Raw genomic sequence first — 25,529 nt, forward strand, 5'->3', positions numbered from 1 at the left:
TCAAATATGTAGGGGGGATTTGGCTCGGAGTCTTGGCATCCTGTGGAAAATAAAGCATGTCCTCAACCAGAAATCCCTTTATACGTTATATTGTACGTTACTCTTAACATATTTTAATTACTGCGTGGAAGTGTGGGGGAACATAATTTCCAAACAATAACTACTATACAGAAAAATGGCTATGTTTATGAAAGAAACAAGCTAATCTAACTGAAAGTTAAGTTTAAACCAACAGATAATGAACATATATGATAAAGGCCAATATAAAAAAAGTGAAACTAAATACCAAGAGTCGGTATTGCAAACTTGTTTTATGATAGTTTTAATTTCATTCAATAGATCTTTTTTTCTACTTGCTTGGTGTTGAAAAGCTGCAGTTGTGGTGTCCTGTCAAACAAAACTCTGTTTCCCAGAATGCTTTACTGTTGGGTTCACGTGTCAACGTTGCCAACGGTCGGTCAGGACCGAACGTCACATTCCTGCATTCCCTTTCCCTTCACTGTGAGACGTTGGAGTTGCTACAGGACTGCTAATCTCCTTCCTTCCTCTTCCCTCTGGACAAACACACTCATGACAGGGCGGATTTGATCCCCCGGCGTGATCCAGGGTTCTCCAAGGCTCGCAATCTCACTTTGGGTAAGGATTTATTCATCACCGGCGGACGGGGGTGTTTTAGTCGGGAGGGGGACTGTTCTAGAGAAACCGCTGAGACCAGACAACAGTTTTCTACATGGGAGCCGCACAGCCTGCATGCCGTGTCTGCGAACCGACTGCCCTGGCTCTGCTTTTACAGCCGCCGGCTCACCTGTTGAGGTGTCGGCGTTTGCGAAGGAGCAGTCTGAAACCGGCGTTTTGCTGTCTTGTTGTCATTGTTGCGCTTAAGCGCTAACGTTAGCCCGCTGGTTAGCCGCAGAGCTTGCGTCACCATTGTTGCCGGTGATACGCGGACGGAGACGCCGCCGGGGCGTGGAGGCGGCGGCTTCACGCGCGTGGCTCTGGTACTCTGTCGGGGCCTTTTATTTATTTTTTTGTTGTGCCTTCCGGTCCGTGTCCCGTTCGGCGTGCCGCATTCAGCCCGAGTGCCTCACAACCGTGCAAGGCACATGGGTGTGGCTACGTGTTGGGAGAGAGACGTGTAAACGTGGAGGCGATGTAAACACCAGGCGATGTGTTCCTGCAGGGCTGCGGACGCTTCATGGGCGAGGAATGAGCTGTTTTTTTTGTTTTTTGTTTTGTTTTGTTTTTTGTTTTTCTTTAAATGTCCGACTGTCCTGCAAAGCAGCTGAGCTCGCTGTCTCAGCTGTTGACCCTCGCAAAACAAAGAGAGGATCACAGCTCAGCCGCAACAGTTCAAAGGGCACGAGTGAATCAGTAACATTTGTAGGGGAACAATTTATAATCCAGATCAGTGCTCAAAAATGTCCACTAAATATCCAGACATGTTATGTATTCTGTTATTTAACTCGGCCTCCTGACTTTATGGCAAAAATAATAATAATAAATCCATTACTGTAAATATGCTGGCAACTATTATAATGCATAATAGACTTGACTGTTACTTTAAGACGATTTCCCCCAGTGCGGGTTTCTTCTAACATTCCTGACATTCCTGTTTTTCAGGGATTGATCGCATCAGGGTGGCTTTGCTGAGTGAGCTACAAGAATGTTTGCCTGCTGTCACAAGACCGAGACCTTTCTATTTTAAACGACAAGGCATGTTCCCGCAGAGAAGGCTACAGCTGTTTTGAAATATCCACGTGTATAAAGGTATAAGTTTTTTTAAGGTATTGAAACTGCACTAGATGACAGAAACATGTCTCTTTGAACAAATACGCTTGACTTGCTGTTAAAGCTGTGGCGCCTACCAAGGAATGAGGTTTTTTTCATCTTTCGCATCTGATACTTTGACCTAAAGATGCCGGGAAAAATCAGTCGGTGACCAGAATCGGACCCGGCCCCGGTCGGCACACTTCAAAATCCTGTGTTGTTCCGATCTTTGAATGCATCACAGTGCACCCTCCCAGTTCACGCTGACAAAGAGGAGTGACGATTCAGCGTCAGCTATTGTTATCTGTGAGGTGTTTTAAAATGAAGTCAGAGGGAGCACGGAGATGGACGAAGCTGTTTAAAGGAATCTGTATTTTCTTCGGCGTCTTGAGACATGTTTGCGGTTCATTTAGAAAACCAGAAAGAGCAAGACTTTTAGCAGATAACAGGGAGGCCAGATGTATATGAGCAGATTTGCTCTCTGCTATTTTTTTTTTATATTTTTGCCTTTGTTAGCAGCTTTGTGGTATAATTAGAGTTAGTTTTAGAGTCTACATTCTTAAGTGAATGCACATGGGGACTGGTGTTTGAATAATGGTAGCCATGCTAGCAGTGCTAATCAATCAATGCTAAAGAGAGGTGAAATTAGCATTTATTTTGTTTGTTTTTTAATGTGTGTATGTAATGAAACCTTGTTTTGCAATGACTGCTCTGACATATTGCCACAGCGTTGCCTCTGTGCATAGCATTAGTAATTAATGACCACTCAGGGGAGGAAGGCCAGAATAACACAAAATATTTCCAAGGCTGTTTTTGGATCTTCTTGTACTACAGCCTTTTAGGAGAAACTTTACACTTGCCACAATACAGTCAGACAAGTACCGTTCTCCTCGTCTGTCAGATTCAGATGGAGAAGCGTGATTCATAACTCCACAAAGCTGTTCTTGAGCTAATCTGAAGGCCGCATGAAGTTCGGAGGTCCATAGCGATGGACTTTGCAGAAAGCCGGCAACTTCTGTGCAGCTCTGCGCCTCAAGCCTGGCCAGCCGGACTGGCTTACGCCGTAAACACGGCACATCAGTCTGGAAAGCCTCCGGCAGAGCCCGATTTCAAAGGCGGGACTAACGGGGTCGTCGGAAACGGGGTAGAACAATCGGATAACTACGGATGTGACCAAAAAAACCCCGGCAAGCAACACGCTCTGCTTTAGCGCTTATAGCAGCCAGTTGTTGAGGTTTTAAAGACATAGCCAGCTCATTGAGGACATTGTAAAGGGCATCATTAAAACATTGCTACGTTGTGGCCGCCATCGTGACGGTTATGGATACGGAAGAGTGCTATCACAGAACCGCGCTGGAATTCAACGAGCTCCAGAGAGCGACGTATTCTTTTACAAATGTTTGTAGAGACAGTCCGCCTGCTTAGGTGCTTGATTTTATACACCTGTGGCCACGGACTTAGACAACTTTATTGTCATTTTGTATGTACAGAGTGCATACAGAACGGAATTTCGTTGCATACGACAGTGTAAAGGGATTGCGGGTGGAATAAGGCAGCATTACAATATAAAGTGCAGCAGTGATCAGAATGTAACAGTACAGGAGAAAAACAGTGTGCAAGAACAGTGTGCAGAAGAATGTTCAGCCATTGTTTATGTGCAAAATATAATGGTGCAAAAATGCAAATCATAATGAAAGTTCAGCAACATTTGTAGTGCAAAATAAGGATGCAAATGTGATGCAGAGTCCAGTTTAGAGTTGGCAACAGGGAAAAAGCTGCAGAACCTGGTGGACATGCAGAGGATGCTGCGAAACCTCTTTCCAGAGGGCAGCGGGGAGAATAGGAATGGCTCGAAATGGAATGGAAGTGACTGGAATACCAGATTTCGATGATTTTGGTGGGTCGCCGTGTATGTTTCTCTTCTGTATGGACCAGGCGGCTGATCTGCTCAGCGCTGCTGCTGTGTAAACTCAGCCTGAACTGTCCACCAAGAGTCGGCGCATGGTCATCGCCCCCTCTGATCTGCAGTCTTAGCACATCTCACATCTGCGGGTGCAGTTTGTGCTGCTGCTGCTGGCACACTTCTCCACGTGGACCAGCAGCAGCAGCAGCGCGTTAGCTTCATCACAGGCCTGTGACGCACCGCGGATTGCACGGATGCCATGTTTTGAGGGACGCAGGGGGGGTGAGCGAACTCAGCTGTATGTTGTGGAGAGAGTGGGAGTAATCTGCAAAAAAAAAAAAAAAAATCGAAGCTCCCTGAGTCACGCCGCGTTGCAGGGATCCATTCTCATTTCAGTGGGAGAAGCTGCTTATTAGGTTACTGTTGTTGCATGGATTAGTTGAGTGGCAAAAGAGAAATGAGAAGTAATTACGTGGCTGATGGTTCGGGAAAACATGCAGAGGCTCCAAAAGGTTAACCTATATAGAAACGAAAAGGTGTAATTCCTGTTTTATTTGTGAACCTTCTGTGGCTATGGGTTTGCTAGCATGCTGCTGGGTGTTTTGCCATCATCTTGGATTTTTTTTTTTGGTCGAAGAAATTGTGGCAACAGCCTCGTCGGAGACTAACCTTTATTGTCTCTCTTTTCCCTTTTGTTCCTGTTCGACTTTGATGTTTTACCCTTATACATGTCGGGAAGCCATTGCGAACACCACCCCACACACACACACACACACACACATTTCTACTCCATGGCTCTGTACGTCGACGTGGACAAAGTGGCATTGTGGGGCATGCGGTCTGAACGGTTCCACAGTTCTGCACATTGCCAATCCTTTGCTGCTAGGTCACAACAGGGAGAAGACAATGGGGTTATTGTTATAACGGTACACACACAAGTTAACACGTCCCCCTGACCCCCCGTGTGGCATTTGCAGACCATTTGCTGCTGGTTCGTTCTCGTCTGATCTCTGTGTTTCCTCGCAATATCTCATTACAGAGAATGAGACGCAGGTTCAGTGCTGGGCTACTGAAAGTGATTAAATAGAATATTTCAAAAGCTGTGAAAATGCCAAGTTTCTTTAGACCTTGTTGCTCTGAAGTGTTGCAGGCGTATTTTCTAAAGGCTTGGAGTGTAGATGTTTGATAAAATAGGTCTAAACGCTTTCTATCTTTGCCCCTAGAATCAAGCTTGAACGAGTTCAACTAATGTGGGGACAATTATCACGTGTTCAGTCCTAATTTTTAAATGCATTTAACGTAGTGTTGAAAGGGTGTTACTTGGTGCAATATACAGCAACAAATTATATTATTTTCTGGTTCTGCATATTGCAACAATTTGTGATTGATGCATCTGATATGTTTTCTATATACATGAGCATCAAATGCATCATGTTTGTCTGTTTAATGATACTCAGCAATACATTTTAGGTCTAAGTGACCACTCTATGATAACCTTTAGCCCCATGCGCAGTTTTCTTGGACGAATTAGACCAGATTAGACGAATTATCAGCTCTGCCTGCATGTGCCGAGAACACTGAGTCGGACACCCACTGGGGAGACCGGATCTCTTGTTCTCTTCTGTTTGGATTGAACGGATTACAGTTTTGGTTTTTGTTAGCCATAGAAAAGACTCCAAATCGCTGCTGGATTAGACTGTTGTCCGATCTTACATGATGTAGCTGTGCATTGATAAAAAAAAACAACAACAACAACACCGTCACATTTGTAGTGAAGTTCATCAGTTGTTGTTCATGCCTGGTGTTCATCTCAGTCATCTCTGTTTAAGCAAGTAAATGCACATGATCACCAAAAGCACCCAGAATGTAAGATGATCTAATCTTGGCTATGGAAGAAACCCTTAATGCTTCAGCAAGGAAAGAGATTTTGGACAATTTCTTACTCTAAACTTTATGGGAACAGTTTAGCGATGTACCCTTCCCGTTTGAACATGATTGTGCACTAGTGCTCAAAGTAAGTTCCACAAAGACATAAATGGATGAGTGTGGTGCGCAAGAACTTGACTAACCTGCACAGAGTCCAGAAAATCTCTGGGATCAATCAAAGCAAGGACCAGGCTTTCTTGTCCAACATCAGTGTCTGACCTCACAAATACTCTGAAATTTCTACAGGTTTCTGTGTTATTAGGCAGTGGTTACAAGTCCTTATGAGTAAAATTTGTGAATATATTACATGTGGTTAAGAAGCTAAAGATACAAAAAATGTAAATAATTGAAATATTATTTTAATGCAATATATTGCTTTACTACTACTGCTACTTCTACTACTACTAATTTACTTATAAAGCACTTAAAACAAGAGCAGCTGTGACAAAGTGTTGTACAGACAATAACTGATAAACATTTAAAATGAAAAAAAAAACAAAGATTACAATGGAAATATAAAAGGAAAAAGAACAAAAGTCTCAACATGTTAAAAGCCAAGGAATAAAAATGTATCTTAAGGCGAGTTTTAAAAGTTTACAGTAAAGGGACACTTTGTGTAATATTTACCACCACAGGTACAATTATTTACAGAACTAAAACGGAAATGATATCATTGAGGCAACTGTGCTTTAATATATCTGATATTTTCCAAACAATTGATGTTTCTTTCACGAATAGGTAGGTAGACCTGATCATGCTTCGCAGCGCCTGATGCGTATATCTGCTGGAACACTACTCCTTTGAAATTCTCTATTTTGTCTTTCCATGTCCTTGCATATAAACAGGATTATTATAACTTTGGGAACTCACTGTCCTTTTCTGTTCAGAAACGGTAACACAGCAAATTCTTTGTATTTGCTACATGTGAATAACCGAAAAAGAAAAAATGTCTTCGATCACATGTTGCACTTATTTAAACACAGTTTGTTTAGTCTGTATTTTTTGCACGGTGGGCAATTTGCAGAGCATTGTGCTCCCCCCTTCCCCCCATTTTATGCACCATTATCTATTTATTAGAGCAAAAAGTATTAGTAAATGAGCTCTTTTTGCCTTTCTAAAAAATGTTTTATTGTGTTTCTGGGTTATACGCAGTGTTGGTTGAACCTGCCAGCGTCTGGTACCATGCTGTGGCTGTCTGGCTTGTTCAGTATTTGTCTGAATGCCTCTGAGCCTCGGGCACAGTGGTCGATTGAAGCGCAGACAGCTTTGCATTTTGCAGGGCTGATCTGTCTCTGTGGTCGGTACAACCATAGCTGGCTGTAAGGTAGTTTCCAGGACTGGCTAGATAATGTCGCTGCATTAGGGCTTTGGCTGTCGTGGTGTTGGCAGTTGTTCGGGAAGCCGGTCACCCAGAAGGCAGCAGGGATCTTAAACGACTTTAGCGACTCAAATACATCAAATTATGTTGATTGTCAAAACACACCATCTAATGTAATAATTGTTCAACTGTGAAGGTGATGTACAATTGGATTTACTTGAGTAACGCCGGACAGTGTAAATAGCTGGAAATAATTAAGGAAATTTGTGCCTTTTGAATGTTCCAAAAAGGGAAATTTCCACGTAGATGTGAGTCCAAACATTTCACCGTAGTTGTGGTTATATTCTACTCTAAAACATATCATTGTATTGTCTTAAACTGCCACTTGTTTTGATTTGATTTCTGTCAGTGTCATATAGTGGCAGACAACACTGGCACTATATGACAGTGTGACTGGCAGAAAAAAGGCAGGCAGCTCTTTGTCAGGACAGCTGGCAGAGTGGGGGGTACGCTGGCGATAGCGTGGAGACAAGAGGAGGAGAGGAGGGGTCTGTAGTGCTGCAGTATTATGACCTATGTATATAGTCAGCAACAAACAAAGAAAGGACCACCAGCCCTCATCGAACATATGAGTGCAGCGGCTGTTTTGAATTCATCTTCCTCTATTTAACTATTCCTCAAGCTGAAGCAGTCTATTAATTGAACAAAGCTTTCTGGATGGTAAGCGAAACGTCTTCGAACTGTGGAAAAAAGTCCAGTTGTTGTTTTTTTTTTCTTTTTACTTTTTTTTTTAAATGATCATGACCTGGATGACTGAGCATCTTCACCAGCATTAATTGAAGAGCCCGTTAACAGAATGTGCAGCTTGTTGCACCCATGAAAAGGGAGTTTAAATTCATTTCTATTTTGAGATCCCTAAAGTATCTCAATGCCACCTTTGAGGTGAATATTTTCATGTTTATGCAGTTTTCATCTGCAGGACTTGATGATGATTGAACAGCCCCTTTGGCATTTAGGAAAATACCCAGTGGAACCAGTGGTATAAATTTAGCTATTTTCATGCTTATTCCTCAGTTATGGTGGCATTTCTTGCTGAGCGGAGGCCATTTTCAACAACTTAATTTTACCTGAGGCAATATTGATGGGTTTACTTAACTGTGTGCGTTGGGGAAAGGCCTGTTGGCTAAATCAAACATATTTTTGGATGCTATATGTGTTCCTGATTCTGAAGGGTGAATTTCAGGGCTTGGTTTGAGATCAAAGGTGCTTGTAGGCTTGACTCTTCCTACATTGTTTACCTGTGTCATGTTTGCTAAGGGAAGACTTTTCTCTGTTTGGGTCAGACAAATCCTTGTTCTAATCTTCTCCCACTCTCCTGCTCTTTGTGCCCCCTGCTGGGATGTTGGCTTGTTGACTTGTTCATGTGCAAAATTCAAACTAGTGTTGCTTTTAATTAGAACACTTTTTTAAAAAAACAAAAAAACAATTTCCTTCTGTTAGAAATATTGATTTTATTCTACCCTAACAACGGTGGTGGCCTAATCTGGTCCCAGACAATTCAGAACCATAATTAGCAACATGTAAGACTTTGTAAGAAGTTATACGATTACTGTAGGGTTTGAATTATGGATGATTAAATTAATTTAGCCCACATCCATGTTTTACACTAGGAGCTTAGTTCTCCTATAATGCACAGCCACTCTATCTTGTACTTCAGGTAAAATAGTTTAAGCGGGTACCAATTTGTCTGTACTGTACAGTGAGCAAATAAAAGGGCAAAGAATAATCCAAACAAAAATACAAAGACAATCAATACAAACAATCAATAAAAAGGATCATCAGGCAGATTCCAATTTCTTTTAAAGAAATAGATTATAAATATATGAGCGTTGAACATGTTTATTTCTAGCCTTTCTTGCTTTAATCAGCTGCTGGTGGTTTAGCTTAGTAGCAGAGGCATTATACCACGGTGTGAAGCTGGTGAATCACTCTAAACCAGTTTTTTTAAATGTAGGTTTGAAGGAAAGCATAAGTTAAGTGTTGTCTGTAGCATCTTATATTAGCGACTAGCGGTTAGCATAACTAAAACAGTAGTCTCAGTCTATTTTCTACGGAATATAAATACCCAACCCAGACCCCAACCTGGTGACCCGCTCCTCCTCCAGGCACAAAACTCCAGATGAAAATTGGAGAATTTCGCTTATTGCTCCTTTTTTTTTTAAAGGGAACAAACCAGGTCTCAGGGCAAAGATAGACAACAGCTCGGTTCAGCTGTAGCTGAGCAGCACAACACGCACACTCTGAACAGCCATATCATCAGGTTGCTATCATATCATTGTAAATACACAAACATCAAAAGCTGAAGAAATCGAAAACCACTGTTTCTCGTCCGGTTACTCTGTATGAAAGAAACTGTTGTTCTTTTGTGTGAATTATTTTTGTTTCATGTTACAGTAGCTACAAAGAAGCAGGCCAATCAAAGTATGAATGAATTATACTGTACTGTTGACATGGGAGGATTACAGTTCTGACTCAAGGTCAGATTACTGACGTGATGACCTGATGTACAACTGCAATATGACTTTAATTAAAGCCCCTTGAGCAAGGATTTTAGGCTACTGATCTGGTAATTAAACATTTAGGTCTTTGCATTATGGCCTTAGGCCTTGTCCATACGTTGCTGGATATACGGAAAAACAACTATATTTTTCTGTGTTTTGGCCTTTCATCCACACAAAAATTGTTTTACATCACTGAAGACTATTATTTCTGAAAAGTCCTTCCAAAGGCCTGGCGAAACTAAATTTTAAGGTCCCTCCCATCACAGTGTGTGACAAATACTGCGGCGCTGACGGCACATGTGCGACCACAGTTGTAGACTTGGCCATGCAGTCACTGAGGTGTTGATTTTTACGTTGGTATTGTGATTGACAACAACAATCCTTGTTAAACTGGACAAATTAGCTGCTGTAAAATCAACGGGCTCTGTGATGCTTCTAATGAATTTAGATTTTCCCTGTCAATCGGAGCCAGTTATGGAAAACTGATGTTGGATTTGTTCAGATAAAAAGGAAAAAATATTTTGTAATGTTTTTTTGCTACGATTACATTTAACAGAAGGTGCCAAATTGTAACGTCAAGTTAAAGATGGTTTAAATAAAAAAAAAAAGGCGGCATTAATGTAGATAGCTTTACAGTGCGAACCTAAAACAAACGTTTCTGACGTGTCGGTGGCTTGTTGGCTGGCAACGCAAAGGGTTCCCCAGCCAGCCGTCCGGGCTCAGCATGTAGTATTTTGCGTGCTCCAGCCATAAATCCTCTTTGCACGGCTGGTGATCAAACCTTGATGTAAAGGAGCTTAGCATCAATAGACGGTCTGCAGGGAAGCTGCTTCCCTGTTGGTCCGGGGTCAGCTGATCACACACATCTCTGACCGAGGAGAAAAACAGGGAGACCGAGAGATGCAAACGTAGCAGTAGAGAACAAATCATATGAAATGGACACAGAGCTGGAGCAGAAATAGTTTGGAGAAATACATTTGCAGAGAATAACTTTCTTTCTGAACGCCCGAGTAATCCATTGACACTACAAGGGTGATGTTGCAGTTGGACACCTTAACAATGCAAATGTAGTTACCGGCTGACAGTATGATGTTGTGAAAGTAGGAGGATCAACAATGCAAGGAATTTTTTTGTTTTTTTTTCTGTATGTTTTGGCTAGTACCTCCTAGAATAAGGAATTTAAAAGTTTTGGGCCTCTTGGCCTACTAGCTGGTTAAACATGGAAGTTTAACGATGACTGCATGGCTGTGAAGTGAAGGACAAACGGTCTAATTTATGTACCGTCTCTGGACTTTGGTCCATCCACTGACGTGGACCGTAGGCATCTGAAGTAAACATGAAATCTAAATACCGGTGATAACATAAAAGCTCCTTCTGTTGCTGAATTTCTAACCAACCTCCCTGTATGTTTCGGCACAGGTCACTTCCCATCCCTGCTCCCTTCCTCCCTCCTGCCAGCTCTGCAGCGGTTGCCATGGAGAACTCTTCAGTGGCCTCTGCATCGTCTGAGGCCGGAAGCACGCGCTCGCAGGAGATAGAGGAGCTGGAGCGCTTCATCGACAGCTACGTCCTGGAGTACCAGGTGCAGGGCATTCTGGGGGATAAGCCAGATGGAGACGTGGACGTGGACATTGACAGCAAAGAACCGCAGGTTAGATGATGCTTCTGCGATTGTTTCCAACACGTGGCTTACCAAACTTGTATTTTTTAGTAGGGATACAAGATTTATTGGCATTAACGTCGGTATTCTGATCGATCTTCATTATGAAACGTCAGGATGGTACAGTTTTCATAATGGAGTAGCTTTAATAGCAGAAACAGTTGTGAAAGTAGTACATGTTTTACAAACATAACTATACATTTTCAACTCATCTGTGCACATTGCACAAAACTAGGGCTGGGCAATGATTAAAATATTTAATCGCGATTAATCGCCCTGATTAATCGCGATTAATCGCGATTAATCGCATTGTATTTACAAACTCCAAGAATGAATTCAAAAGTAGTGTAAAGAGCACTTTTATTTTAATGTTCTGCTGCCATATGAACAAAAGTGTTGTAACATTTGTAGCACTTATTTTATACTGGATATTTTCAACCCATCTATTGAATTTAGTGCACTAGTTGATCTTTTCTTCATAAGAGAACAGCAAGCACTGCAGCCAAAATATGGCCTTTTTTGACCTGCTGTATATTAGCCAGTCCCTAAGCTTGATGTATCATGAAACTGTTGACCTTTTGGGTTTTGTGGTTTTTATTTTATTATTACAATTAAATAATAATAATAATAATAATAATAATAATAATAATAATAATAATAATAATAATAATAATAATAATAATAATAATAATAATAATAATAATAATGTTATGTTCAGTGTTTTTTCGCTAATCCACCTCTTATATATTTCAATCCTTATGTAATTTTGTCTGTGTTGTGTGCACCTGCCTGTTGCTTTAATCCTATAAATTTCCCCGTCGTGGGATAAAAAAAGGATTAGCTAATGTTATCTTAAATAACACTTTTTAATATATGTACTGGGTTCTTTCAAGGTCTTAATTACATGTTATGTGTGGGCTCCAGTAACATCCATCCATCCATCCATCCATCCATCCATCCATCCACTGATCTACCTGGATGTTCCCTGGAGGACTGAAACGCCTCAGTCAGAGACGTCAGTCTGTGGGTCTGTAGGGGCAATGAGAGAAGTTTCGTCTCCTCTCTCCGTTTCTGGGGCTCGACGTTTTCATGTTTTTTCACGTGCTTAGATAAATTTGTTGTGTTTCCACTGAAATGAACCGGCTTTTTACAAAACATACAGCTTGATTTCATTTACGGTATTAAAATAAAGCCAAACGGTGCTACTTCCTCTGTTCATGTTTTTTCGCTGCTGTGGTCTCTCTCAGCTGTTTGTGTATTAAGTTTGTGTGAGAGCTGAGTGGGCGGGCCAGGCTGAGCCTGCGTGCTGATTGGCTGGCGCCGCTGAGCCATGTACGAGAGGGGAGGGGAAGCGGGAGAGTGCTGCCGTGACAGCGCGCTGCAGTCAGCGTGCCTGCTGACTGACACTGACTGAAAGCATATGAGCAACATGCGTTAATGCGCGATAAAATAAATATCGCCGTTAATAGTCTAATGAATTAACGCGAAATTAACGCGTTAACTTGCCCAGCCCTACACAAAACATTACTTTTGTTATTCTATTCACAATAACGTTGCTATTTTCAGATCGCCTGGGTTACAGGACTACAGTATTATCTCTAAAGCCAGCTCATCGGGAGTGTTTGTGCAACCATGTATCAGTTGCAGTTTTCTTGCATTGTTCTGTAAATCAGCCACTGTCATCTTCTACTTTAAATTGAACATTGCATTTTTACCGGCATATTCCTTGTTATTTATTAATAATTGTGTGGTCCCCCTCCCCCAACACATACACTTCCTGATAAGTTATTTTCTCTTCTGCTTCATAGCTTAACTTCATAGTATTTAAACTTGTTTGTTAGTCTGATGTCTTCTGTCTGTGTGTTTTCTTGCCACTGTCATGCCCGAATTTCCCCATTGTGGGAAAATAAAGGCATTTCTGTTCTGTTCTGAAGCTACAGAGGTAATAGTGACATCTTAAACAGGAAGAGTAACGAACACCTAGCAGCTGGGCATGTGAGCGGACTTAAGTGGCTCAGACAGTGGAACATATATAGTAGAGGTTTTTGCTATAAAGTCTTAGACTATATGTTAAATCAGTAGGAAACCAAAAGTAGAAATAAAACCAAAAGGATGTGACTGTATCTCCTTTCTTTTCTCCACCAGTGGACAGACAACTGTATCATCCAGGGAGATGGAAGTTGGACGTCATCTCAGGGAAGAGACTCCTCTAAACGTGTAAGTTTACCTCCAGGTGTTGGGACTCTGCTAATCTCTCTCTTCTGTTTTCTGAACCAAATATATCGATAAAAACCAGTGTTTCCCCTACCGTTCTACAAGGGGGGCGCCATGCCCCGCCAACAAAATTGCCCGCCACCCAAAGAAAATCACGGCATGCAGTAAATTGTTATACATATGTGTGTGTTCATGGTTAATTTTGTTAAAATTAGCCTTTCTATATCGCACCAGTTCTTTCTGTCTCAAGGCCTCCGCATAATAAGGCGGAAATGAGTCTGCAGGGCTACTGGCCATGAAGACGTGGGTGGAAGCTGTTCTGATGGGGGAGCATGGGGCGTTTAACCAGAAAAGCTTGTTATTCAACTCGATTTAATTAAATTTAATTTATATAGCACCAATTCATGAAACATGTCATCTCAAGGCACTTTACAAAGTCAAGTTCGATCATATTATACAGATTGGTCAAAAATGTCCTATATAAGGGAACCATTTGATTGCTTCAAAGTCTTGATAAGCAGCATTCACTCCTGGAGAAGCGTAGAGCTACAGGGAGAGTCGTCTGCATTGGCAACAAGTATTTTAATTAAGTTCACCCAGTTTATTTTATTTAGATTATAAATTGCCAAGTTAAGCTATGGTAAATAAGTTAAGTTCGGTAAACTTAATTAAATTGCTTGTTACCAATTGAAATCATCCATTTAAGTTGTTTCAACATTCTCTTTTTAGAGTGTACCACTAAGATTGCTTTGATTGTCGCACATCTGTTGGAAACAAAAATTCACCTTCCTGCGTCCAGCTATGAAACGATGGCTGCTTTGTTCTTGGAAAACACATATTTGTTGCTAGATAGACCCCATGAATGGATCAGAAACAGATCTCAAATGTAATAAAATTAAAGTTATGCTCAAAAATATACTAAACACCGGCAGGTCTAGATTTTAAAGAGATTCTCATTTTCATTAATATTTTTAAAATGAAAGTCTTTTAAAGAGATTTTATCCCCAACGAAAATGAAAAAAGGCAGGTAGCCTTCAAAATATAACCATGTATAAAGATTAGTGCTGTCAAACGATTAAAATTTTTAATCGCGATTAATCACATAATGTCGATAGTTAACTCGAGATTAATCGCAAATTAATCGCATATTTTATCCTATATTCTGAAAGTGTAATAGCCTGTTTGGGCATTTTAATATGCAATTTTGCAATAAATGATACTAATAAAATACATGCTTGTACAAAAAATATTTTTATTTTGTTATTTTTCAAGCACTTTTCAGAATTGGAATGAAAACATCCTGGTGCCAAATGTTAAACTCTGGACTATAATGGCTAAATGACTAATCATGACGCCCTGATGTTTACACAGTGTGTAAACAATTGTGTAAATAAATACCTGTTTTCATGCCGATATATATTTTTTTGCCTCTTAAACAAAGATAGACATGGTATTCTGCACCATGTAATCTACTTTCAGCAGTTATCACCGGTTATTGCACCGTAAACTGCAGAAAATACCTGCAGAGTTGCTCTGTCTGCCTTTACTACCGTCGGCTCCTATGGCGGAGGGATATTTCAGCTGGATACACTCAAATGTAGTGCAGGCAGGTCTCATAATAACCCCTATTTCGTCACCTATTTTAGAGCCCAAATAAGCGATTTCACTTTCAGAAACCTGCCCAAAGAAAACGCAACCCGTGACTCATGAAATTTAGAAGCGCTTTTAGAAAAAAGCCCAAAGTCGCATGTGTCCGAGGGTAAAAGAAACTTTGCGCTCACGCGCAGTGCGGGTGTGTTTTGCTACAGTTTTCTAGCACTCTTGAAACTACGGAAAGCGCCGAGGGTAAAAGAAACACAGTCCGGAGAGCGCGGCAGGGGAAAAAACATTAGGGAACGGTGTGTGTTTTGACGCGCGATTAACGGCGACAAAAAAATTGTCGACGTTAAAATGGGTTTACGTTAACGCCGTTAATAACGCGTTTAACTGACAGCACTAATAAAGATACATGATAGAGACAGACACTTAAAAAGAGACTGAAAGAAGGATAAACAGGATAAAGGTTAAGAGAGACAGAAGCTGGCTGTTCGTATAAAGTTGTATTCTGTGATATTAATGGAAAGCTAAGTTGAAGAAAAATCTTTTCACCTGCATAAAAAAGGCAGCACTATAATGATGTTTATAGTCTATAGCCCTCTTGTGGCTATAGACGGTAATGTTTACTCTTTGGTTCATGCTGGTCAAAATGAATTACCATTTAAATTTCACATTTAAGTCATACCTGACTGTAAGTTGCAGGATCGGCCAAACTATAAAAAAAGTGTCTGCAAAATACGGTTAATAAAAGAGAAAAACAGTCACTGCCTTGTAGCAGCCTTGAAGTGGATGGATGGAGACTTCAGAGACAAAACTTAACAGCTTTCAGTGTAAGATGAGAGAGCCTAGACAAATCCACCGATCTGATAAAGTGCATCAGAGTATAGAAAGCTTAAGTGTCTTTTTTTTTTTTTTCAGGTGTGGTTCATGGTTTGCAAATAATTAGGGTTGGGCAAGTTAACGTGTTAATTTCGCGTTAACTCATTAGACTATTAACGGCGATATTTTCTTTAACGCGCATTAACACATGTTGCTCACATGCTTTTATTTTGTGAAGGTCTGTTGCTGCGGTGTAGGGGTTTGAATCAGAACAGTAGGTGGCGATAATGCGCCAATAACCTCGCTGTCAGCCAAACCTCGGATTCAGAGGAAGAAAAGTGCTGGCAGGGAAAAAACAAAGCCGACATGCGGAAGGCGGTGTTTCCCGCAGGAATTTGCTTAGGCGAGGCGGTGAGTTGGCGAACGGAACAAGTTTTGTGCGGAGCGGAGCGGGGCGGGTCTGCATCGACACCGTCGGTGAAGTCACTTCTCGTTTCAAAGTATCCATGTGTTTTTTGCCTGTTTTTCCCTGCCTTTTACTATATGCACGCGAGAAAGCAACAACAAAAAAACGCTTGTTCACGTCAAATAAACGCAAGCATATCGAGTTAGCAAGCATTTCAGTTTAAAGTTCTTCCAGCATCTAATATGACAGAAACAAGTTAGTTGTAACCACTGCCAAGTTAAACTTTGGTATTAAACATAAAATGGTAATGCTGCTCCCTGCTGTTACCTCAGAAATTGCCTGTTTTTTTGTAGATTTTTTCCTCATAAAGAGAATTCCCTGTCAGTGGCATTTATTATCATAATTTATTATCATTGCTATTTTTTGTTTTACATGTTTAAGTTGAGCTTTACACTAAATATGTGTTACTGATAAGTGCTACAAATGTTACAACACTTTTGTTCATATGGCAGCAGAACATTAAAATAAAAGTGCTCTTTACACTACTTTTGAATTCATTCTTGGAGTTTGTAAATACAATGCGATTAATCGCGATTAATCAGGCAAATTATGCGATTAATCGCGATTAAATATTTTAATCGTTGCCCAGCCCTACAAATAATAATATCATATTTCAGTTCAACTCCGCTCATAGTGGTCTTTAATATTAACTCCGTCGCTCTTCGGTTATTTTGGACTTCCTCAGAGAAAAAGCTTATAATTTCTTCTCGCCCCGCGGCCAATGAATGAAAAGCAGCGAGTTCACTCAAAACTCCTCTTGAGTCATCTCGGTGTGACCCTGCTATTCAGCAGGGTCACAAGGAACCCTGAAAAAAAAGCTCATCCTGAAACGGTCTCAAGCGGGCGGAGCCGTGCTACGAATACGAGCCGGTGGAACCGGGCCTTGTGTGCCCCTGTAGCAGACGGTTACGGTCTGCTTGCTCCCAGTTCTGGAGGTTAATCTGCTTGGGTCTACAGTATGACTAGAAGACGCTGGTAATGCAAGCCTTGGGTGATTTGCAGCTCACCAAGTCTGTCAGTTTCTGAATGACTGTCATAGGATGTGATAGTGGTAAAGCCAGTGAATTAATTATCTGTCAAATAGCATTGAAGCTTTACTGCGGTCCCAGACTTGGAGCTCAGCAGTATATCGGAGGGTCTTTGTGTTAGCAGTGTGTTATGTTACAGTTGCAAAGGACTGCTTGCATGCAATATTTATTTACAAAGATGTTATTTTTTTCAAGTTATCACATATTCACACTTTTCATAATCATTCATTTATTTGACCAGCTGCATGAACTCTACCTGCCTCAGGGCAAACTCTGATGTATGTTTTTAGTGACTTGGATGCTGAAGATTAAAAAGCGTGGTGGGGCATTTTCCTTACCTAAAGACGAGTTGGAAAAATGTTGGTTAATTGTAATTTATATCGTCATCACAATTTTCAACAATACTATCACAACCGCTTGTTCTCCTGATATACTGCAGCTCTAACCCCGCCTCTTGGATTATGTTTGCCCACTTTGAGGGATTGCTGCAAAATATAACTGGAAAATAGAATTCATTGAATGTGGATTTCTTATTATGATTGGATGGATTTGTTTATTTCTGTATATAAATCTGATCTCTTTGTTTTGTAAAGTGTCTTTTGACTGAACTCCCTTCACCCTGCAGGACGAGTGGGAGCACAGCAGCAATGGCAGTACTGGATCCAGACCCAGTTCAGGGTCCAGACCAGGATCCGGCTCCCGCTCTGGCAGCAGAGGCAGAAACAACCAGTTTAAAGGCTCTCCCAAGGTACCCAAGGGAGTCTTTTTCTTATAGCCCTGTTTGTTCCTTCTGACATGTCGAGGACAAATTTAGAAATACATAAATCAGACTGTAGATATGTTTCCAGGGTCTAATAGAGCTCGACCTGTAGAGAAAAACTGAAAGAGTTGCTGCATCTGTTGGTTTTCCCTTTAATCCTCAGAGTTCTGGGGCTGCAGAAGGAAGTTGGTGAAATGCCTAAAAGCTGTTTGACTAAGTAGGTTTTTTTGTCGCTCCTAAAAACAGTTGTTTCTGTGTTCTTCTAGAACGGGAACAGAGATGTCTCCTTTGACATCTTGGGGACAGACATATGGGCTGCGAACACTATGGACTCGTGTGGGTAGGTGCCGCAGATGTCCCGCCATCTATAACTGGCTTCCAAAGTTTGTGGAGGCTCGGCTGATAAATGTACTCCTATCTCCCAGCTTTTACCTGCTGCTGATTATACTTTGTTACGGATCATAAATGAGTGTTTGTTGTATCCGATCCACCCTTTACTTTCTCTTTTTAATCTGATTTATCAGTTTTTGTAGTACAGAGTCTGAGATACACTGGGGCTTATTGTTCAGACTAGGAGCAGACTAGGACATTTTAGCGTATTAAAGTGGTTATATTATTTTATAATAGGTTAAACCTGCTTTTAGTACTTTATTATTTTGAAACAGACCAAAGCAAATCTCCAGTCAATTGTTATCCTTTGCACTTTGCTTTAGTTTTAGAGCTTTATAATAAAATCAGATATTAATTACAGAAATTATGCAAGGTTTTTTGTTTACTGCTGATCAGAGTAAAAAAAAGTTTTTTCCTTGATTGAAGCGTACAAAAAAGGTACCGAATTGTCACTTAAAAATTCACCCTTTTAATATGTACCAAAGTGTGAATTTTGTTGACCATTACAACCCACTCAAATTGTCTTTTTTTTTTGTTTGTTTTTTTATTATTCAGACTAAACTGATGAACTTATTTAGCAAGTTAAGTTGTCTAAGCTCTCTAAACTATAAACAAACTTTGAAAAGCTGGACTTTTATTTATTACATTTAACCCAATGTTTTTGTGTTTTAAACAAGTGTCTCATCATAACTAGAGTCAAGAAAATTATTCCAGCAGTTTATATTGTAAAAAACATAAAATGCATAATTGTGTCTCTTTATTACTAGACAGACATTTAGCAGAACATGTTAAATATTCTGGTAAATGTTAGGTAAATGTTGATGAGCTTAGACATTATTGGAATGACAAAATAACGTTCTTCCTTTTCTTTTTTAATTGCCACTAAATTGAAGTTTACTCAAATATAATTTAACATCTTCATCACAATTTTTTTCCTCCCCCTTCTCGTTCATGTACAAGACCTGTATCTCTGTTGTGTCGTTGTAGGGGTGCAGGTTGGGACGTCCAACCAGAAAAGTTGGATTTCAGCCACTTCCACATGAAACACTTCAGAGGAATGCCAAAGCAGCTGCCCCACATTGACAGAGAGGGGTAAGATCTGTCTTTGCACCTTCAGCATTTGGCTCAATTAGTCAGAGTGGGTTTGGTTACTTTTAAGCATCAGAAATACAAAACCTGAACCCTAACCATAGTGTTTAAAAGTAACTAATAATTTCTGTCGTTTCTTTTTAGCATGAGCAAAAACGTGTTTGCAGAAGAAGACGGGATAGACATGAATGACCTGGAGATGTTCTTGCCTCATCTGCGCTCCGTAAGTAGTAGGATAATCTTTCTTTGGGAAACTGAGAGAGGCTTTAGGGAGAAGGGGTGCTTTGACCCACATGTTTGTTTGTTTATATATATATATATATATATATATATATATATATATATATATATATATATATATATATATATATATATATATATATATATATATATATATATATATATATATATATTTCACCATCAAAAGAACATCAAAAGGACAAGTTGCTCAGTCCTGTTGCCATAGCTCACCTCTCGGTAGAACCTTTGCCATCTACTAGTTGTTGGATGGTGCCCTCTGCTGGCCTGATAAAGAAATATTGGTTATTGAACCAAACTGGCATACAGAAAATATATTTACAATATATCTGGAGTTTAAAAGCCCTTTATTTGAGAATGAATGGTTGGGCAGAGTTAAATAGCAAAGCAAAGCAAACTTCTAGCTGGTATTGATCAGGTACTGGACTCAAAATGAGTCAGAAACCAGCTAAAGCTCAAGCAAGATACTTTAAAGCACATTCAGAAGACCTATTGATGAGCCCTCTTTAATATGTTAAAAACATAAATGTTCTTGAAAATACAGTTCTAAAGAAAAATGGGTCAATGTGCTGGGTAATATTTCCAGTCTAAGGTTTGTCAGATTTAACACTTTGACCACAGAGGAAGGTTTGGTGACACCTGCTGGTGAGATGTCAAAGTGCCGAGCTTTTTCTTACCTTGAAATGATCATGACCATAATTAAATAAATCTGAGCTTTATTTAATGTATAGAATCGTAATTTTTTCAAAGTTTGTTCTTTGCCTATCTTGCAGAGATTACAAATACGTTTGTTTGTTATACAGCCTGTACATTTCCATTCTGTAAACCTTTCTAATATGGCTCAGGTCCAAATATCCTGCATTTATTCTCTATGTATTGCTTCATGAAGTTGAATTCTCAGACGTTCTTTGTGAACTGGCAGCAGGGTGGAATTTGTTAATGTTTTATAATTATACCAATAGTAACACTTGATGTGTGTAGTTAACTTATGTTGTGGCTGTCTGAAGTGTTGGGGTCACTGCTGACCAAATAAGGGCGCGGGTTGTTTCCGTTCCTCCCGTACGTCCCGCAGTGCGAAAGGTGTGCACAATAACAGCTTCCTGATGTCATTAGCAGTACCTCTGAGGAGGATAAGCCTGGCTTCGTCAGGGTGGAATTGATTTTGCAGCTGTATAAGCTGCAGCAGAGTACAAGGTATGAACCATTGTGTTTCTCCACAGTGAAATTTGATCTATTGAGGTGACAGGGTTCACCTGCTCTCACCCCTGTCACCGTCCCCTTTTCCTACACGGCTTTCTGAGCCAACATGTCTTCCCTCTTGCAAAGTGGTTAAGCTCCAGGTCTTCCTCTTTCCTTCCCCTCCTGCCCTTTTGGGTGAGCTGCGATATGCCTCTCATGATGTTTCAGCAGAGATGCTTCTTGTTGAGCCATCGTGTAGTTCCCGATCCAAGGTTGCTGTTTCCGTTGATTCACTTAGGCCCAGAAGTATTACGGGTTCAGCTGCTTTTGTCTGCTGTGCCTGGGTTCAGATTTATGCTGATCTGAGGGCATAAGGTGCTTTCCCTGACGTTCTTCGTCTGTTCCCAAACTGCACCCTCCTCGTTCACTCGTGGGTTTACCTGTAGTATCACACTTTTCACATTCATGATGTGTATGCTTTAAAACTGGGTGTTGTGGAGTTGCTTCAAATACACAATTCCTGTGACTTTTATTCATTCAGGGGAGCGTGTGAGAAGCACGCACTACTGTTTAGTTTTGAGTATATTGAACCGTGATTTTATATTCCTTAATAAACAGCCATGTTATTTTGGATTGTGCATTGTCCAGGTCTGGATACAAATGGAAAAAAGAAAACTGAGTATGGAAAAAAAAAATTATTACTAATGTAATTATCTTAAAGATAAAATTTGCATTTATTTTTTTAAAGGTTTATTTCTCATGTATATTCAAATACCCAATTTTATTTGCTAAATAACAGCTTAAGGTTTTGGGTTCCTTTTCAGTTACTAACTCTGAACACACTCTGATAAATTCCTTCAAAAGTCACATAAGGCTCACTTTGATGTGTTTCTTAAATTGAGTTTGATTTGGATAAACAACAAAGCACTGAAATTGCCATTTTTATTACTATTCACATGCAGAACAAAGATCTAAAATGTGCTTTGAAGTAGATGTATTTAGAGTTAGATTATCCAGCCTTGGTCTGACAGGTCTGTTATAGACTCTGAAACAAAGCTGTAATCTAGGTTTATTTTGGCTTTTGGTTCTGTGGTGCCACCTGGTGGTAAACAAAGTTAAAAAAATTTAATAAATGTGAAATATCTACCTTGAGTTAAAAATGTGCCAAGAGCTGAGACATTGTGCTGCGTTTTCAGTAAAAGTGTTGGAGTTACCGCTAAGAGACTAATAAGGAACTAATTTCTAACATTGTTTATCGATTAAACATCTCTTAATTTCATGGTTCCACATTATGAAGCTCATAAATTCACTGCCTATCATTTTCATTTTATAGCAATTGATTTGAACAGAGTTAAAATAAACCTAGAGAACATTTGCAGTTTCTCTTTAATTTATGGATCATTGCTACTGAACTCACAAATGTGGGATAAAATATTATATTAAAATCTAAATAACTATATATGTATTAGAAAAGCCAATGAAAAAAATAAGATTATTATTATTATGTTTATTTCTCTATTGGCCTTGTTTTACCAAACCTTTTATCTACTTCATATGCATATATGTGTATTAATTTCAGATTTTCTTTTACTAAAGTGTCCATTCTCCTTAGTTTTATGGTCTTGCAAGATCTTAAGTCTTCTTAAACTTGAAGATTTCAATTTTGGCTCTGAAAATGTCCAGATTTCTTCATGCCAGGTTCTAAATTACATTTAGACCTAGCACTGGGCCCTCTAAAACATTCACCGCTGTCATTCCTCTTTTTTCCCCAACATATCCACCTTCAGATCTTCTACTTGGTTAGTGAGATAAAGCAAACTTAAGTGGCAAGAAGATGGTATGTGTAAAAAAAATCCTCCAGCATTTGGTTAGTCATTATGGGAAATAACCAAATGCAACAACTTGTCCCCAGAGTCATCACTTCCAGCCCCTGAATGGTGGAACTTCATCATCCCAAATCTGGATCTGCATTCCACACTTCATGCTAACATTTACTTCCCTTTTCCAGGAGACAGAATGGACACGCAAATAGCCCAGGGAAGTAGAAAACATCCCACTTGTGTGTGGGTGGGTGGGTGTGTATGCAACTCTGTGAAAAGGCGCTTCCTCCCTTTGCTCTCTGATTCTGCTGGAGCTCTTTTGGCCTCTCTGGAATGTCAGCCTGAACACACACAATAACCTTGCCTTCACGTCCAATGCGAGTTCGTAATGACAGAAGCATCCAAGGGTCAGAGAGGAAGTAGTTGATCTGTGCATTCAGGTCACGTATAACAATGACGGTGGAAAAAATAACACATGAAACCTACAAGTACTTAATTTGTTGCTTCATTCATACAAAATAAGACACAGATAGACGTGTATGTATGTATGTATGTATGTATGTATGTATGTATGTATGTATGTACATGTCTTTTTGGGATAATAAAATGTTATTAGTATCAATTACTTTGACAATCCTACAATAAAGAAATTTTAGTAAGTAATTTTTTGTCAATTTCACCGATATTTTCATGTAATAGTCTTTCAAATGAGGTAGTTATGTTAAAAAAAATGCCCAAATCAAAACAAGAGTTTAGTGTAAAAGATGCTCGAACATAAAAGTGTATATATATATATATATATATATATATAGAACAAAATGATGAGAAAAGTACGAGTTTTTCACAGTTAAGATTTTTAACTATACGAATTTTGCTCAACAAAATTTCTTTTTTTATTATATTTCTCAAATCCATCATTTTTTTATCCAGTAGTTGCAGACCCACCGTACTGTTTTATTCACTCCAAAAGAAAGAATGCATGAGAGATTTTTGAAAAAACAACAACTTTTTTATTCATTTGAAAGAAAGGCTGTCTTATGAGGCTCTGACAAGTGAGAGTTGACACTTTGGTTAAGTCTAACTTTTGTGTAATGTTGGAATGCAAAAAAATAAATAATGTTGTAACATTAATGTAGCCTAACTCCTGAATTCCTGTGGTTCTTGTAGGTATTCTTGAATGCTGGATGAGATGATTTTCTTTATTAACAGAGCCTTCATGTGGCCTAACATCTTAACCATCATCTTAAAACAAAAGACAGATTTGGAACAGTTTCTTCATCCCATTTGAGTTTGAAGGAAAGCAGTCTGGTTCGTCATGGAAAGTGGAGTGCACTGTGGAATTAGCCGAGTTAGAGGCAGGAGTCACTGGATAGGAGGAGAAAGTGGCTGGTCACTGAGGACACATCCGGTCTCTGGTGTGTGAACAAAGCAGTGTGACTGGGGAACAAAGCCGGTGTCTGGAGCTGAGATTTTGCAGACTGCTTGGCCCCTCTGTCTGGAAGTGTACGTGCTGCAGGGCAGGACTTTGGTTCTGAAGGGATGCTGGGGGCAGGGAGACTGTCTGTCCGCTGCCAGTTTGTCTTGGACCTTTACTAACCCCACAGTAGACACATTTAACTCACTTAATAGATTTCAGATCATTGAAATCTTCCGTGTTTCATTTTTACCATCAACAATTTTGCCTGATTTTTCTTCCACCCATTCAGCGTTTCCTTCACTTCTTACCATCTTCTTACGCCGTCCTTCACTTCTGCACCCCCATCCTTCAAATGTTGATGGGTCGCAGAACATTGTCCAGGCGGTCATGGTGACCTGTAACCCCCCTCCCTGTTGTAACTTCCCACTATTGTTCCCGGTTGTGCTGCTTATTGGCTTCTCTAATTTATTAAGAGCTCGCGCACTGGCATAGTCGCCACCGTTCGTCTCCAGGATACCAGCGTGAGGTAAACTCAGCAGACCTGAGTACCTGCATGCAGGCCAGACACCTAGGAGGACACGTGTGGCCAGTTACGCAGAACTCAGCAACACCTGATTGGTGACTTGCTTTTCACTTAGAAATGGAAACAAGAGTATATGGTTTGCTGTGAGTTCAATGCAATGATTCCTCATATGTGCTTGTGGACTTAATTGTGGCTTTTTGGTTTTTATCGTTTTTAGCAATTTATTGCTAGGATGATGAGGGCTGTATGAAAATTCTAAATTAATTATTGTACCTAAAACGGCACACACTACATGCTATTTATGCAATTTATTTATGAGGCCGACTGAAATGTGACCAACAACTAAACAGTCAATACAGCTACTTATTTTGTTGCCGCAGCATCCAAGACACTTTCTCTTTTTCTGTAAACATAACTGCAAATGGTTAAAACACTATTTGGGGAAACGCATTCATTAGATACACAAAGTAATGAGTACAACCTATAATACAAAGACAGTGATTTTCTTGCATAACCACCAGTGCAAAATGGATCTGAATGATGCAACTAACGTAAAATCGACTACGCTAACACAAATTATCAGCAGTTGAATTTAGTTAATACTGATACTGAATTGGATTGGAAAATCCAATAGTGAAAGGTATTCCATTGTTCAAGTATCTGATCAATTAAAATTCATAAAAGTATAAACAAGGCTGTCATTTGAAATTATCATCACCATAATTATCTTCCCACTGATTCTTTTTGTGGCTCTCTCTAATCAGAAATAATTTCCATTAAACTTTTCTTCAAGTGCTTTGAGGTCATTGCCCTACGTGCTTTTCTGTCTCCTGTT

General features: G+C 39.9%; 1 protein-coding gene across 4 annotated transcripts in view; it reads left to right on the top strand.

The window, feature by feature from the left end:
• The first annotated feature begins 451 nt into the window (after positions 1-451).
• The window catches only part of ctif (CBP80/20-dependent translation initiation factor), a 59,250-nt gene continuing 34,172 nt past the window's right edge, over positions 452-25,529 (top strand). Inside the window, exons 1-8 of one of the 4 annotated variants that reach the window (XM_036140257.1) lie at positions 452-636; positions 1,621-1,766; positions 10,893-11,126; positions 13,281-13,352; positions 17,884-18,006; positions 18,285-18,358; positions 19,396-19,500; positions 19,642-19,720. In XM_036140257.1, the coding sequence (XP_035996150.1) occupies positions 10,950-11,126; positions 13,281-13,352; positions 17,884-18,006; positions 18,285-18,358; positions 19,396-19,500; positions 19,642-19,720 (630 nt within the window). In that variant the 5' untranslated portion in view covers positions 452-636; positions 1,621-1,766; positions 10,893-10,949. Of the gene's footprint in view, positions 637-700; positions 1,381-1,620; positions 1,767-10,892; positions 11,127-13,280; positions 13,353-17,883; positions 18,007-18,284; positions 18,359-19,395; positions 19,501-19,641; positions 19,721-25,529 lie in introns of those variants that run through there. The other 3 variants (XM_036140259.1, XM_036140258.1, XM_021319690.2) reach the window with 3 other exon arrangements.

This window comes from Fundulus heteroclitus, chromosome 8 (genome assembly GCF_011125445.2).
Source record: "Fundulus heteroclitus isolate FHET01 chromosome 8, MU-UCD_Fhet_4.1, whole genome shotgun sequence".
Classification (NCBI taxonomy): Eukaryota; Metazoa; Chordata; class Actinopteri; order Cyprinodontiformes; family Fundulidae; genus Fundulus; species Fundulus heteroclitus.